The sequence below is a fragment of the Schistocerca cancellata genome, chromosome 9, assembly GCF_023864275.1.
Source record: "Schistocerca cancellata isolate TAMUIC-IGC-003103 chromosome 9, iqSchCanc2.1, whole genome shotgun sequence".
In the NCBI taxonomy this organism is placed as follows: Eukaryota; Metazoa; Arthropoda; class Insecta; order Orthoptera; family Acrididae; genus Schistocerca; species Schistocerca cancellata.
Genome location: NC_064634.1, coordinates 297,219,018 through 297,235,711, shown reverse-complemented (window position 1 = coordinate 297,235,711; position 16,694 = coordinate 297,219,018). Strand labels below are relative to the sequence as shown.

Genomic DNA, 16,694 nt, shown 5'->3' with positions numbered 1-16,694 from the left:
GCACCTTCTCTCCTGCCCTCCGTCTTAACTGCAACACTTGACTATCTGCCACTCCCACCATACTATCCCTTCCTCTCTGTGGTGTCACCGCCAGACACCACACTTGCTAGGTGGTAGCCTTTAAATCGGCCGCGGTCCGTTAGTATACGTCGGACCCGTGTGTCACCACTATCAGTGACTGCAGACCGAGCGCCGCCACACGGCAGGTCTACAGACTTCCTAGCACTCGCCCCAGTTGTACAGCCGACTTTGCTAGTGATGGTTCACTGGCAAATTACGCTCTCATTTGCCGAGACGATAGTTATCATAGCCTTCAGCTATGTCATTTGCTACGACCTAGCAAGGCGCCATTACCATTTACTATTGATGCTGTAAAACATGTACCGTCAAGAGCGATGTTCGCCAATTATGAATTAAAGTTAAGTATTCCATCAGCTACGTACTTTATTTGCTAGTCTCAATCCCTTTAACTGTTCCAGACCTCACGCCAGCCTGCGTGAGCTTAAACGCGTGCCATTCGGCTTCCTCCTAGTGGGTTGGCTGTCTTGCCAGTCCACAACACTCTCCCCATGCCAGCCTCCTCCTTACCCCCCACCCAGTTGCCACTCCCATCATGCACTGGTGGTACTGTTTGCAGTGTGGTCTCAGGTCTCTGAGACTGCAGACATGTGTGTAAGTTGCGTTTATGTGAGTGTGTGTGTGTTTGCGTGTGTGTATGTGTGCCTACTGCTGACAAAGGCTTTAATGGCCGAAAGCTTTAATTGTGTGAATCTTTTTGTTGTGCCTATCACGACTCAACATCTCCACTATATGGTGAGTAGCAACTTTCCTACTCTGGTATTGTTACATTCCATCCTGGATTTTCCATAGTTTAATATTTAAAATTCCATATCTACCATGGTATTCAACTAACTGCATTTTTTTTCATTGAAATAATGTAATTTTTACGAACCATTGATAGCTGGTGAAATGAGAACTGTTGTGGGTTTTGCAGCTATATAAGTGAAGAAATTATACAGTGATTTTTATACTGAGAATGGGGTTTTTCATAAACTATTTACCTGTTCTGCCCTTAGTTGCTTGTTTAATATTATACTGTTTCAGTATTCTGTCATAATTACTTTTTCAACTGCATTATAATGTTAGTGACACTCTGTTGTGTTTTGGCAAAATAAGCAGATTTTAACATGGCAACAAGAAAAGTTAGGCATTACTCAATACTTGTCACAGTCCTTCACGAACCCTCTCCTCAACTATCTTCTTGGTGTGGCTAACAACTTGATAGCAGTCATGTGGTGTTAAATTTGCAACAGCTTCTTTTGTCAGCATTTCAACCTCACTGAATGTACATTTCTTAGTGTTTTTTGCCACATTACTTTTCATCTAGACCCACAGATTCTCAGTTGGATTTAAATGAGCATGATAAAGAGGAAGGCTGATGAAATTATTTCCTTTAGCATTAGCTAGTTTGTTGACCTGGTGGCATGGGTGTTTGGCTTGTACAACACTACAAGTTCCATCAACTCTGGCTTATGCATGCTATGTTGAACTTCATCCAATGGAACATTTCTTTCTAACCAGAGCAAAATATCCACTTTCCTCCACTGCATTGTTGGAGAGTGGTATGAGCATTGTTCATTACTGTTGTTGAATTCAGAGGAATGTTTACCTCCACAGCCAGTGAATGTGTTCTTGGATGACAAATTTTAATGTGAATCTCATGTTCGGATATGCTGCACTGTTGTTATTAATGCAACATCAACACAAAACACTTGTTCACAATACCTGATACCACAAAACACTTCAGTGCAAAAAATACAATGATAGCTGATGAATGCAGATTTGCATCTAATGCTTGACACCATGTGGTACTGTTTATCCATGGTGTTGCAACAGTGGCTCTTTACCAACCAAACACCCGGCAGTGAAGTAGGGAAATCCAGCTTGCCATTGGTGTTACCCGGTCACTGGCATCACATACTCTCTAGCGAGCCAAACATCAAAAGTCACAACTAATTTTAAACACACTACAAGCAGTTCAAAGATGTTTTGAATACTACTACTCCTTTAGGAAATGGCATTAAGGAGTAGAAATGCAGATGCACTCAGTGTCTATGTGCGGGGGCCTCATTCAGCAAGTTTAAGAGATTGTTCCAGCAGCCAAAGAGACAAATTGTGGTGTACATTGGAATAAATGGTATCTGTCATCAGTGCTCTAAGGCAATACTTGGATCATTCCAGCAACTGGCAGAGCACTTTCTGAAGACCAGCCTTGTTCATGAAGATTCGACAAAACTCACACTCTGCAGCTCTGTCCTCAGAACTGATCCTGACCTGCTGGTTCTTAGTTGAGTGGAAAGCTTGAACCAGAGACTTCAAAGGTTCTGTGACAAGATAGGCTGTGACTTCCTAGACTTACATCATTCAAAATATCCCAGGTGCACATTTCACTTCAGCGGCTTCTACCCAGATTGGTGACTGTGTGTGTGTACACACTACGGCTTTTTGGATTAAGCAACTCTCCTTTAGTGCTGATAACTATAACTATAGGAGACTGGGAAACATTAGTGTAAAATCCAAACAAACACCCCTTTGGGTGGAGTATTAAAATGATAGAGGTTAACTGTCAAAGCATTCACAACAGAGTGCCATAGCTTTATGTGCTCCTAAAAGGCAGTGGAGCTCACATAATACTAGGTTTAGAAAGATGGTTAGCCAAAAATTGATAACAGTGAGTTTTTTGTGGAAAATTTAAGTTTATATTAAAAGAATAGACTAATGTGAAATGGTGGTGTATTTGTCATGGTAGACAAGAAACTCAGATCCACCAAGGTAGAAATTGAGAGCAAATGTCACAGTGTTAGGGCAAGACACAGTATTAAGCATGGGGATAAACTTTAATTGGATCTTTCTATTGCCTACCAAGATCACCATCATTTGTAACCAGAAACTTTAGGAAAACTTCATTTCGCTAGTACATAAGTCCCACAGTCATACTATCATCTTCAGAGGGAACTTAAATTACCCAACAATCAATTCAGGTAATTACATATTTGTAAGTGGTGGGCATGACAGTACATCTTGTGAAACTTTAATAAATATCTAGTCTTAAAAGTACCTAGAACAGATAGTTTGGAAGCCCACTCATGATGGAATTATGTTGGATCTAGCAGCAACAAACACACCTGACATCTTTGAGGATGACCACATAGAAACTTTATTAGTGCTCATGAGACAGTTGTGGCAACAAAAATTAATGAAATACAAAGGGCAACTAAACCACGAAGAAAATTTTGTATGTTCAGCAAGCTAGACAAAGAGGTAGTAGTGTCATATCTCCATGACAAACCTGAAACATTTATTCTGGATGGTAGACTGTAGAGGAACTATGGATCAAGTTTAAAAGAGTAGTTAACCATGAACATGATAGATGTGTACTGGTACTTAGAAGAGTTCACAATGGGAGGGACCTTCTATGATATATGCCCTACAGTCACAATAAAGTACCTTCTAAAGGAACAGGAACTACTGCATAATGGAGCTATAGATTGGAATATGCTGAACGAAACTTCTTTGGCTATTATGAGGGTAATATATGAAATTTTCAATTACAACTGTAGCAGAATGTTATTGAAAGATCTCTCATAAAACTCAAAGGAATTTTAGTCATACAGAGATCATATGTTGTTAGAGGCACAAAGGTTAGTGTCCAGACACTCATGGACAAACCAGAAACTGAAACGGAGGGCAGTAAAGCAGAAATGCTGAACCCTGTTTTCAAAGGTTTCTTTATGAAAGAAAAGCCAGTTTGATTCTCACAACACTGCAAGGATGAGTGAAATAGATACACGTGTCAGCAGCACTGAGGAACTGCAGTCACTAATGTCTAACTCCAGAACTCAGTGCAATGCCTGTCAATTTATTCACCAAATTTGCATTTGAGTTAGCGCCTCTTTCAACCATAGTACACACCTCGAATGAAATGTTTTATCCATTGGGTGGTAACAGAAGTAATCTAAAAAGATAACATCCAATATCCTTGACATCCATTGGTTTTAGATTCTTAGACTGTATTCTGAGCTCAAATGTAATGATGTATCTTGAACAGGATGACCTCTGTGCCAACCAGCATGGATTACAAAAACATGTCATGTGATACTTAACTCACACTTCACTCACATAACATCTTGAAACATATAGGTCAAAGTGCGGTAGCCAGGTAGATGCAGTATTTCTTGATTTCCAAAAAGCATTCAATCAGTTCCATACTTATGCTTTTTTTTTTTAAGAATGAATGAAATTTATTCCTGGACTGAGGAATTCTTGGTCATCCTTGATGGAGAATCATTGACAGATGAAGACGTAACTTCAGGTAGGCCTATATAACTGTTTTGAAAACCTTGCTGTTGCTGTTCTATATTAATGACCTTGTAGACAATGTTTCAACTTTAGACTTCTCGCATATGGTGTGCCTCTCTATAATCAACTAGGCCTATTGCCTGTGGAAACTACTTAGATAATCAATCAGATCCTGGCAATATTTTAAAGTGGTTCAAATATTGCCAGTTTGCTTTAAACATTTGAAAATGTGTATTCTATGACTACAATAGCAATGAATCACAATTGGAATCACTTAAGTCATACAAATACCACTGTGTAACAATTTGTAGGGATATAAAATGGAATGATCAATGGGCTAAGTCATTGGTAAATCAGGTGGGAGGCTTTGACTGATTGGTAGAATAGTAGGGATTGTGTACAAAACACACATGTGACATCCTAGAATCTGTCTCAGGTGTGTAGAACCCTTACGAAATAGCATTAACAGTGACTACTGAATGTATACAAAGAAGGCAGCCAAATTGTCACTGGTTTGTCTGGCTCATGGCAGGGCATCATAGAAATGTTGAAAAACCTGAACTGCAGTTGGAGATAGACATAAAGTATCCCACAAAAGTATACTTACAGAGTTTCAAGAGCTACTTTAAGTGATGAATCTAGAAATATCCTACAACCCTACATATTATTCCCCTAGGGACCTTGTAGATAAGATTGAACTATGTGTAGGACAGAGGCATTTAAACAATCATTCTTCTTGTGGCTATATGTGAATGGAGTGGTAGGCAGCCCTAGTACCTGGTACAATGGAAAGCACCCTGTGTCATGCACTTCACAATGGTTTCCAAATGTGGATGCAGATATGGAAGAAACTCTTAACACATGGTACATTTGGAAGTACTGGTATCCTCTGCCATGCACTTCAGAGTGGTTTGCAAAAGTGTGGATTAGTGCCTGTAGCTGATAAGAATGCACACAACAGGAATGTTGCTGTGAGCTGGTGGCATGCCCTAGACAGAATAGTGCACACTTTTCTAAAAACATTTTCAGAAATGTAATTATAGGACATAACTGTGAGTGGCTTGTACAGTTCTGAGCAATGTATAAGGGGCAGTCAAATGAAAATTGAACACCCGCCACAACTTGATCATAGAATGGTTCTATTCAAAAGTAATCACCACATACATTAAGACTTTTATACCACTGGCAGATGAGATGATCAATGCCTGTTTTCTAGGATATGGTCAGCTACTAACATAATCCACAACCGCACCCATCCTTGTCCTTCCTTGATTGACTAAAATCAAAGTTCACATGCATTTTTCTTCAGGTCACGAAAAATGTGAAAATCACATGGTGAAAGATCTGGACTGTATAGAGGACGTAGCAGTATTTCCAAACCAAATCACTGAAACATAGCCTTCATCCGATTGGCAGTCTGGGTGCTCGTGTTATCAGGATTATTTTGTCTGACAGAATTCCTTGGCATTTGATTTTAGGGTGTGTCACAGTTTCTGCAAAGTGTCTTCATTGCACAGCACATTGACTGTGGTTCCATGCTTTTGCAGTCAAAGAAGAAGGTCATCATGACCTTAACAGAACTTTTGTGAACAGCTTTGGATTTCTTTGGCAGAAGAGATGTGGGATGTTTTCACTGTTAGCTTTGTTGTTTACCCTTGGGCTGTCAGAATTCTGTTGGACAGAATCATCCTGTGGCACAATAATGTCTGCCCTAACATTGTCAATTGGAAAAGGCTACTCTTCAGTGATTTGGTTTGGAAACACTGGTACATCCTCCGTACAGTCCATATCTTTCACAATGTGATTTTCACACCTTTGGCGACCTGAAGATGTCTGTTCCAGTCAGATGCTGCATGGGGTAGCCATGCGGTCTGAGGCGTCTTGTAATGGTTCACACAGCTCCGGCAGAGGTTTAAGTCCTCCCTCGGCTTAAGTTAGTTTAAGTTAGATTAAGCAGTGTGTAAGCCTAAGGACTGATGGCCTCAGCAGTTTGATCCCATAGTCCTTACCACAAATATCCAATTTCAGTCAGATGAGGAAGTGCAAGAGTGGATGTTGTTGTGGATCCATCTGTTGCTAACCATGTTCTATGAAACAGAAATTGATCATCTTGTCTCCCAGTGGGATAAATGTCTTAATGGAAGTGGTGACTAATTTGAATGGAACCATTCCATGATCCTCTTGTGGCCAGTATTCAGTTTTCATTTGACTGCCTCTCATAAATATATTAATTTATATCACCTATTCATTTTACCGATGTCTGCCCCCTGTAACTGAGTGATCAGCGCGACAGAATGCCAATCCTAAGGCCCGGGCTCAATTCCCGGCTGGGTCGGAGATTTTCTCCGCTCAGGGACTGGGTGTTGTGTTGTCCTAATCATCATCATTTCATCCCCATCGACTCGCAAGTCGCCGAAGTGGCGTCAAATCGAAAGACTTGCACCCGGCGAATGGTCTACGCGATGGGAGGCCCTAGTCACACGACATTTTACCGATACTTCCAAAATAATCAGTCAGATTCTCTATTTGTAGATAGTATCAACAGCTGCTGTATAAATACTTTATTAATTGTGTTACTGTGTATGCAACTACTAAATGAGTTTTTTGTCATACTCAACACTTCAATTTATTCAGCTAAACCACTGCCAATGGTAGGTTTTCCTTACCTGTTTACTGATGCAATTTGGATGTCATGTCTGCATGCATATCTCACTAGGATTTGTCTCTTTCTCACTAGTGATGTATATAAAAAAAAGAAGAAACTGGAGACCATAAATGACATGCAATGAAACACAATATGACAGCCAATGAACGTTACTAGTGAGGAAATATTTTTTGAACAGCCAATAACACCAATGATGGACAGCAGCAGGGTGGAGGGGAGTAAGAGGTATGTATATCTCCCAGCCCCCTGCTTTACCCCTAACAGGTATTCTTCTCAGCTGGCTATTACAGAATTAGGTGTACTATTTGTTCACAACATCCTGACCATGCTCCCTAGTTCTGAATCATCAGAAGTTGGTCAACTTTGGGCCACTAATGTTTTACGTCTGGTTGCTGCCAATACTAGCAATCTTAAGAGACAGCATTTGTGTGTACACTAGCCATTACGTTGTAACAGCTATGCCGCAGCAGTAGGCACATGTGTGGTTCTGCACTGCGTGAGGAATGCACAATTTGTTGCACCCACATCCCCCTTCTCACTGAGACAGTCAATGTATCGTACACTGCTGTGAATTCAGTCAGGACATTGTGAACAAATGTAGATATAGGTGTCACCTCCACTCCCATTGCACTGCTCCTCCATTGGTGACACTGATGTGCCATTTAGCATTCCCGTAAGCCACCAGTGAAGAGTCTTCCTGTTGCAGACAATCAATATTTACCAGTAGAATGTTTTCTGCTCTCCAGCAGGCATCAGCCCTGAACTTTCTCGGCAGCCTGGATGCCACCTGCGGCGCCCGTCTTGGCCATCTCAATGGGCGTCTGCATGGCGACCTTGGCGGCGTCAATTCCACTTTTGGCTGCCTCAGCACCACAGCCAATCATTCCACTGCCTGTCCCAATGCTGTCTGCCTGCCGCTTCACCACCGTCTTTGATCCATCAGTGACACCAGAGGTGCCTCTGAAGCTGCTGGACCACTGATGGTGATTCACCACCTGTGGGAAGAGCAATACTATTGTTGTTACGGTCTTACGTATGAAGGCTGGTTCGATGAAGTTCTCCAAACAAGTCTATTCTGAAAGAACATCTCCAGTTCTGTACAAATGCTGCAATCTACATCCACGTTTACCTGTGTACTGTATACAATGAGATGACAAGTCATGGGATACCTCCCAAAATCGTGTTGGGCTTCCTTTTGCCTGGTTTAATGCAGGAGCTCCAAGTGGCATGGACTCAATAAGTCAGTGAAAGTCCCCTGTAGAAATATTGAGCTATGCTACCTCTATAGCAATCCATAATTGCGAAAGTGTTGCTGGTGCATGAACTAACCTCATGATTATGTCCCATAAATGTTCAATGGGATTCCTGTTGGGGAATCTGGGTGGCCAAATCATTCACTTGAACTGTCCAGAATGTGCTTCAAACCAATCACAAGCAACTGTAGCCCGGTGACATGTCACATTGTCATCCATAAAAATTCCATTGTTGTTTGGGAACGTGAAGTCCATGAATGGCTGCAAATGGTCTCCAAGTTGCCGAACATAACTGAGGACCTAGTCCATTCCATGTAAACACAGCCCCCATCATTTCAGTGCTACCGCCACCTCCCACAGTGCCTTGTTGACAGCTTGGGTCCATGGCCTAATAGGATGTGCACCACACTCGAATCCTAGCATCAGCTCTTACTAACTGAAATTGGGACTCACCTGACCATGTCAGAGTTTCCCAGTTGTTTGGGTTTGGGGTCCAACCGATATGGTCACGAGCCCAGGAGAGATCCTGCAGGTGATGTGCTGTTGGCAAAGTCATTTACGTTGGTCATGTGTCGTCATAGTCCATTAACACCAAATCTGGCTGGACTGTCTAACGGATACGTTTATTGTACATCACACATAGATTTCTGCAGTCATTTAATGCAGTGTTGCTTGTCAGTTACCACGGTAATTCCTGAAATATGGTATTCTCGGCACACTCTTGACGCTGTAAATCTTGGAATATTGAATTCCCTAACAAGGAAGGAAACATAGTAGGTGAATATGGATTGGGTGGAAGGAATGAAAGAGGAAGCCGCCTTGTAGAATTTTGCACTTGGTTCAAGAATCATAAAAGAAGGTTGTATACCTGGAAGAATCCTGGAGATACTAAAAGGTATCAGATAGATCATATAATGGTAAGACAGAGATTTAGGAACCAGGTTTTAAATTGTAAGACATTTCCTGGGGCAGACGTGGATTCTGACCACAATCTATTGGTTATGAACTGCAGATTGAAACTGAAGAAACTGCAAAAAGGTGGGAATTTAAGGAGATGGGACCTGGATAAACTGAAAGAACCAGAGGTTGTACAGAGTTTCAGGGAGAGCATAAGGGAACAATTGACAGGAATGGGGGAAAGAAACACAGTAGAAGAAGAATGGGTAGCTCTGAGGGATGAAGTAGTGAAGGCAATTTAATTGATGAAAGGAGAAAATATAAAAATGCAGTAAATGAAGCAGGCAAAAAGGAATACAAACGTCTCAAAAATGATATCGACAGGAAGTGCAAAATGGCTAAGCAGGGATGGCTAGAGGACAAATGTAAGGATGTAGAGGCTTGTCTCACTAGGGGTAAGATAGATACTGCCTACAGGAAAATTAAAGAGACCTTTGGAGAGAAGAGAACCACTTGTATGAATATGAAGAGCTCAGATGGAAACCCAGTTCTAAGCAAAGAAGGGAAGGCAGAAAGGTGGAAGGAGTATATAGAGGGTTTATACAAGGGCGATGTACTTGAGGACAATATTATGGAAATGGAAGAGGATGTAGATGAAGACGAAATGGGGGATAAGATACTGCGTGAAGAGTTTGACAGAGCACTGAAAGACCTGAGTCAAAACAAGGCCCCGGGAGTAGACAACATTCCATTTGAACTACTGATGGCCTCGGGAGAGCCAGTCATGACAAAACTCTACCATCTGGTGAGCACGATGTATGAGACAGGCGAAATACCCTCAGACTTCAAGAAGAATATAATAATTCCAATCCCAAAGAAAGGAGGTGTTGACAGATGTGAAAATTACCAAACTATCAGTTTAATAAGTCACAGCTGTAAAATACTAACGCGAATTCTTTACAGACGAATGGAAAAACTGGTAGAAGCCGACCTCGGGGAAGATCAGTTTGGATTCCGTAGAAATGTTGGAACACGTGAGGCAATACTGACCTTACGACTTATCTTAGAAGAAAGATTAAGAAAAGGCAAACCTACGTTTCTAGCATTTGTAGACTTAGAGAAAGCTTTTGACAATGTTAACTGGAATACTCTCTTTCAAATTCTGAAGGTGGCAGGGGTAAAATACAGGGAGCGAAAGGCTATTTACAGTTTGTACAGAAACCAGATGGCAGTTATAAGAGTCGAGGGGCATGAGAGGGAAGCAGCGGTTGGGAAGGGAGTGAGACAGGGTTGTAGCCTCTCCCCGATGTTATTCAATCTGTATATTGAGCAAGCAGTAAAGGAAACAAAAGAAAAATTTGGAGTAGGTATTAAAATTCATGGAGAAGAAGTAAAAACTTTGAGGTTCACCGATGACATTGTAATTCTGTCAGAGACTGCAAAGGACTTGGAAGAGCAGTTGAACGGAATGGACAGTGTCTTGAAAGGAGGATATAAGATGAACATCAACAAAAGCAAAATGAGGATAATGGAATGTAGTCAAATTAAGTCGGGTGATGCTGAGGGAATTAGATTAGGAAATGAGACACTTAAAGTAGTAAAGGAGTTTTGCTATTTAGGGAGTAAAATAACCGATGATGGTCGAAGTAGAGAGGATATAAAATGTAGACTGGCAATGGCAAGGAAAGCGTTTCTCAAGAAGAGGAATTTGTTAACATCGAGTATAGATTTAAGTGTCAGGAAGTCGTTTCTGAAAGTATTTGTATGGAGTGTATCCATGTATGGAAGTGAAACATGGACGATAACTAGTTTGGACAAGAAGAGAATAGAAGCTTTCGAAATGTGGTGCTACAGAAGAATGCTGAAGATAAGGTGGGTAGATCACGTAACTAATGAGGAGGTATTGAATAGGATTGGGGAGAAGAGAAGTTTGTGGCACAACTTGTCTAGAAGAAGGGATCGGTTGGTAGGACATGTTCTGAGGCATCAAGGGATCACAAATTTAGCATTGGAGGGCAGTGTGGAGGGTAAAAATCGTAGAGGGAGACCAAGAGATGAATACACTAAGCAGATTCAGAAGGATGTAGGTTGCAGTAGATACTGGGAGATGAAGAAGCTTGCACAGGATAGAGTAGCATGGAGAGCTGCATCAAACCAGTCTCAGGACTGAAGACCACAACAACAACAACAACAATTTATGAAATGGAATGACCCTATGTCTAGCTTCAACTACCATTCTGCATTAAAAAATCTGTTGATTCCCATGGTGCGGCCATAATCACTTCAGAAACCTTTTCACATGAATCATATGAGTAAAACGACAGCTCCGCCATCGCATTGCCCTTTTATATCTTGTGTATGTGGTGCTACTGCCATCTGTATGTGTGCATATTGCTATCAGATGACTTTTGTGACTTCGGTATAGTCGAGCCTTAGTCTGCCTCTACAGTGTGCTAACTGTAAGTCTGTAAGTTGGCCAATTCCTAGAGTGGGTTATGGGGAGTGCAGGATGCCTTCATATTGGCCGCTACGGGGTGAGGACCTATGTACAGGTAAAATGCATTTAAATGTTGTTCTTAATTGAAATTGTCTCATTTGCTCATGTATTTAATAAAGATCATCATTGCAATAGTTACATAGGCTATGTATCACAAAAGGAAAGGAAACAGTTAGAAATAAAATGAAATACAACACAGTAAAACAGCAGATGCCAATGGGTCAGCCATGGTTCCTCATAAGTTGTTCCATGTGTGATGGCATCGATGTGTATAAGGTGCAAATGGTGCCCTGTGGTTTGGCCATCCATGCTGCATTCGCCTGGTTCCAAAGTTTATCTGTGGTGGTTGGCACTGGGTCACAGCACTGCACTTGTTGTTTTACCACATTCCACACATTTCTGACTGGCGACAAGTCTGGTGATCTGGCAGGCCAGGACAAAAGGCTGACATCCTGTGACACCAAGACAGCACATGTTCATTCAGCAACATGTTGCCGTGCATAGTCTTGTTGAAAAATGACGTCTGGGATATTGTGCAGAAAGGATATGGCTACAGGTTGCACGATGTCATTCATGTAGGTCACACTGGTCACAGTGCCCTGGACAAACACTAACTGTGATTTGTGGTTGTAACCAATAGCACCCCACACCATTAGGCCTAGAGTTGGCGCTGTATGTCTTGTGGGAATGTGGTCACTATGATGCCGCAAACCCTGTCTGTGGTGAAACGAAATGCTGCTATCATTTTGTGCTATCATTTTGACACTAACAGAATCCGGATTTGTTTGAAAATACTATCTGATCACATTCCCGTCCCCAGTGACGTCGTTACATACACCATTGCCATTTAGCATGTTTCTGCACGTTTGTAAAAGATAGGTGGAGAAGTGGATGACATGCATGAAACCCATGCTGTAATAAATGGTGGCAGACTGTCACTGCTGATCATGTACGATGTGTTACACTGTTCAACTGTGTGGCAGAGCTGAGGAGGACGCATATCTGTCATACAATGCCATTTGGATGGGATGTCGATCTTCTTGGGGGTGGTCTGGGTGGTGCAACCTGACCCATTTCATTGTGTTCTATGACCACGCATCAACCATTCTAGACACACCTGTTGCACTGCTGAAACACTTCATCTCAGACGAGCAGTTATTTCCCAGATGGATGCATCACATTTTCTCATGCCAATAATTTGCCCTTTTTCAGACTCATTGATTTGATGGTATGGCTAAGGTATATGTCTGCAAGGTATCCTGCACATTTTCTCAAGTCACACTGGTCCATTAACTTCAGTTTATAGTAACAATGAGACCCATGGGCACATTTCACCAGTAGGTGGTGTTGCACCGTGATATCACAGGCCGATGTGATTGAAATGCTAATCATTTTTGCAGAGATTACTAATGTACATGTCCTGCAAATATGAAGGTCCTGTCTCTAGTCATTCGAGGTACTCTGTTTTTTTCTGAACATGAGTGTACTTTACTACCCTTCTCTTACGCGTTCAACTATGTATTACCAAAGATAATACACATGTTACAACTTTGCTGTTCACAATATGAATATTTGGCTTGCTTCTGTGTATTTATGCCATTAATTGGTTGCCAAAAGGGACTCTAAAGAAATTGCATGATGTATATTAAAACATATTGTAATAAATTTTCAGAAGCTAACCCATGGTGAAGAAAGGAAGTTGATAATTTAGCCAGACTGTTGTGTTGGTCAGAACAAAAATTGGTGCAGTGTGTCCTTATATATGTATTTGATTTCTAGAAATCAGAAAATTATGGTCTCTGGCCATAGCTTCTTATCATGTGACTGGACCTTCGTCCTCATTGAATGTCATAAAAAATTATTTAAACCTATAGCTCCTGAAGATTGGGCACATGTCATTGCCAAATCTTGGATGAAAAAACCGTCCTCTGTGACAGAAATAAGCCAAAATGACTTCAAGGACTGTCAGTGTATACTGGCTGGTCTAACAAAATGTGTAGTGAAAATAACAGAGTTTGTGTGGCTCGAAATACCCCAAGATCACCCTGTCTCACTCTATGCAAGGATAAAACACAATATTCTGAGATCAAGGAATTGTTGTCCAGTGTTTCCACTTACTTATGGGTTACTTGACCCTGATCAGTTGCTGTCTTGTACCACACGTAGCTTCTGATCAGTAACAAGAAAAATGTGGATCTGATAGATATGATTCAGTTCATGAATAAACAAGAACATCTGACTTCTACCAAAACCTGCCCTCCAAATGAATCTGCTATGTGTTACATTCCAATGTGCAGAAATTAGATGAAAGGCCTGTTTTGTTAAAGGCTACAGCAAGTTTGATGTAATTATCTGTGTTGAACATTACTCAGTTGATGGACAAATAAGAACACCATCAAAGTCACAAGAATTTTATTCTGTTGTACAAGGGTGGTTTGAAAAGTTCTTGGAATCACCATGAGATGTCAGCACTAGCGCAATGAGTTGTTCACATGATATTCATTGGACTGCTTCCTGTAAACAAGTGTCACGTCAGTGCTCTCTGAAGAGAGCTGTGGCAGTGACATGGCTCTGTTGTTCCCGCGTAGTGATTTGTGAAGATGGAAAAAATCGAGATTCGAGCAGTGTTAAGTACTTTGTAAAGAAAGGTATGAAAGTAAAGGACATACATGCCAATTTCCAGAATACACTGGAGGACTTTGCTAATTCCTATTCAAATGTTGCCAAGTGGAAAAATGAATTTAAATTTGGTTGGGATAGCTCAGATGATGATCTGTGCAGTGGTCGGCCAAGATGTGTCACTACTCCAGAAATCATTGCAAAAGTGCACAAAAATGGTCATGGAGGATTGCCAATTGAAATTGCATGAAATTGCTCATTCTTGCCAGATGTCATCTGAAAGAGCATATCACATTTTAAGTGAAGAATTAGAAATGAAAAACTTATCTGCAAGATGGGTGCTGCGACTCTTGACGCACACCCGCACACATGTGCTTTTGCCATGGCAAAATTACACAAACTATGTTGCCACACCCGCCTTATTCACCAGATGTGGTTACGTCAGACTTCCAGCTCATCCAAAAACTGAAAATTTCTCTTGGTGGATGAAGATTCACTTCAAACGAAGAATTGATAGCCAGAGTTGACAACTTTTTGCAGGACTGGAGGAAACTCATTTTCGAGATGGGATCAAGGCACTGGAACATCGTTGGCCCAAGACTACATTGAAAAATAAAAAAGGTTTCAGTGATGTCAGTACTTTTTTCCTCTTCCGTTCTGAGAACTTTTCAAACCATTCCCGTATGTTCTGCTTTAAAGTATGCTGTGTCACATATCTTAGTTAATGTGTATTGTTTAATTCTGTACAGCACATTCGTAATAGCACATGTCTAATTCTGAAATGGTTTTGTGTTATGGCATGATTCTTTAGCCCTTCCTATTAGTGACATCATCCACAAGAGTGCAGAGGAATAACATGTACTGCCATGTCACCACTGCAGCACTCCCCAGAGTTCAGTCCACGAAAACATGGAACACACACACTTCCTATAAAATCATGAAATGCGACATATCACATTCTTACAGCCGTCCATTGATGTGTTCTGTCAACCAACCCCTTATTTTAGTGAAGATGGGCCATAAATTTCTTTCCTCACCGAAGCCATTCAATACCTCTTTACTACTTATCCAATCTAACTGTTTCAGATAAGGTTTTCTTGGTATTACCAGTCTGCAATTTATGTCCTACTTACTTCTCCTACTGCAAGTTACTTCCCTTCTCAAATAACAAAACTCATTTCTACATTTAGTTTATTTTCTAACCTAATTCCCCCTGCATCATCTGGTTTAACTCAACTACAATCATTACCAATGATTTACTTTTGTTGATGATCTCATAGCCTCCTTTCAACATACTATCCAGTCCAGTTAACATCAATAAAATTACAACACCAGGAAGGACAGAAAATAAAGGAAGTTTACTTGTTGAGTATATACAGTACAGTAGGAAAAATAGCTGCATAATCTTCCCTTATGCAAGGAATGTTTGTTGTGTTACTCCTATCTACTTTGTGCAGTTTCTCTAAAATGCTAATCATTTGCATATCCCAGCTTGTAGCATACTTCAAGGCTAAGATATCCCCTGATGTGTTCTCTGCTCTGCTCTCCATCCCAAGCTGTCCCATCACACACCGCATAGGCATGCGCAATGGTGCTGCCAAGGAGTGTGTGCAGAGGAGCATGGGCAGCTGGGCGCATCCGCATCTATGCATCTTGCTATTGAAGTGGCTATACATTATACAATGTGTACATTATGCAAGAAATAGTGTGGAAGTATGGATCAAACACACTGAATATTGTTAAAGCATTGCATACTTTACTTTGAATCATATCACATAGTACATATGAACTTATAGAACTATTTTCGCAGATATGATAAATTTCAAAAGTGAAAAAGTAAATAGCTATTTCAAAGAGTAAATATAATTCCCTAATTCACATTATACACTCCTGGAAATGGAAAAAAGAACACATTGACACCGGTGTGTCAGACCCACCATACTTGCTCCGGACACTGCAAGAGGGCTGTACAAGCAATGATCACACGCACGGCACAGCGGACACACCAGGAACCGCGGTGTTGGCCGTCGAATGGCGCTAGCTGCGCAGCATTTGTGCACCCCCGCCGTCAGTGTCAGCCAGTTTGCCGTGGCATACGGAGCTCCATCGCAGTCTTTAACACTGATAGCATGTCACGACAGCGTGGACGTGAACCGTATGTGCAGTTGACGGACTTTGAGCGAGGGCGTATAGTGGGCATGCGGGAGGCCGGGTGGACGTACCGCCGAATTGCTCAACACGTGGGGCGTGAGGTCTCCACAGTACATCGATGTTGTCGCCAGTGGTCAGCGGAAGGTGCACGTGCCCGTCGACCTGGGACCGGACCGCAGCGACGCACGGATGCACGCCAAGACCGTAGGATCCTACGCAGTGCCGTAGGGGACCGCACCGCCACTTCCCAGCA

The 16,694-nt window shown here is 41.5% G+C and overlaps 1 protein-coding gene across 1 annotated transcript in view; it reads right to left on the bottom strand.

Annotated features, from left to right (window-relative positions):
• The window catches only part of LOC126100329 (uncharacterized), a 40,135-nt gene that overhangs the window by 10,451 nt on the left and 12,990 nt on the right, over nucleotides 1-16,694 (bottom strand). Inside the window, exon 3 of the mRNA XM_049910942.1 lies at nucleotides 7,746-8,019. Within this exon, the coding sequence (XP_049766899.1) occupies nucleotides 7,777-8,019 (243 nt within the window). The 3' untranslated portion in view covers nucleotides 7,746-7,776. The remainder of the gene's footprint in view (nucleotides 1-7,745; nucleotides 8,020-16,694) is intronic.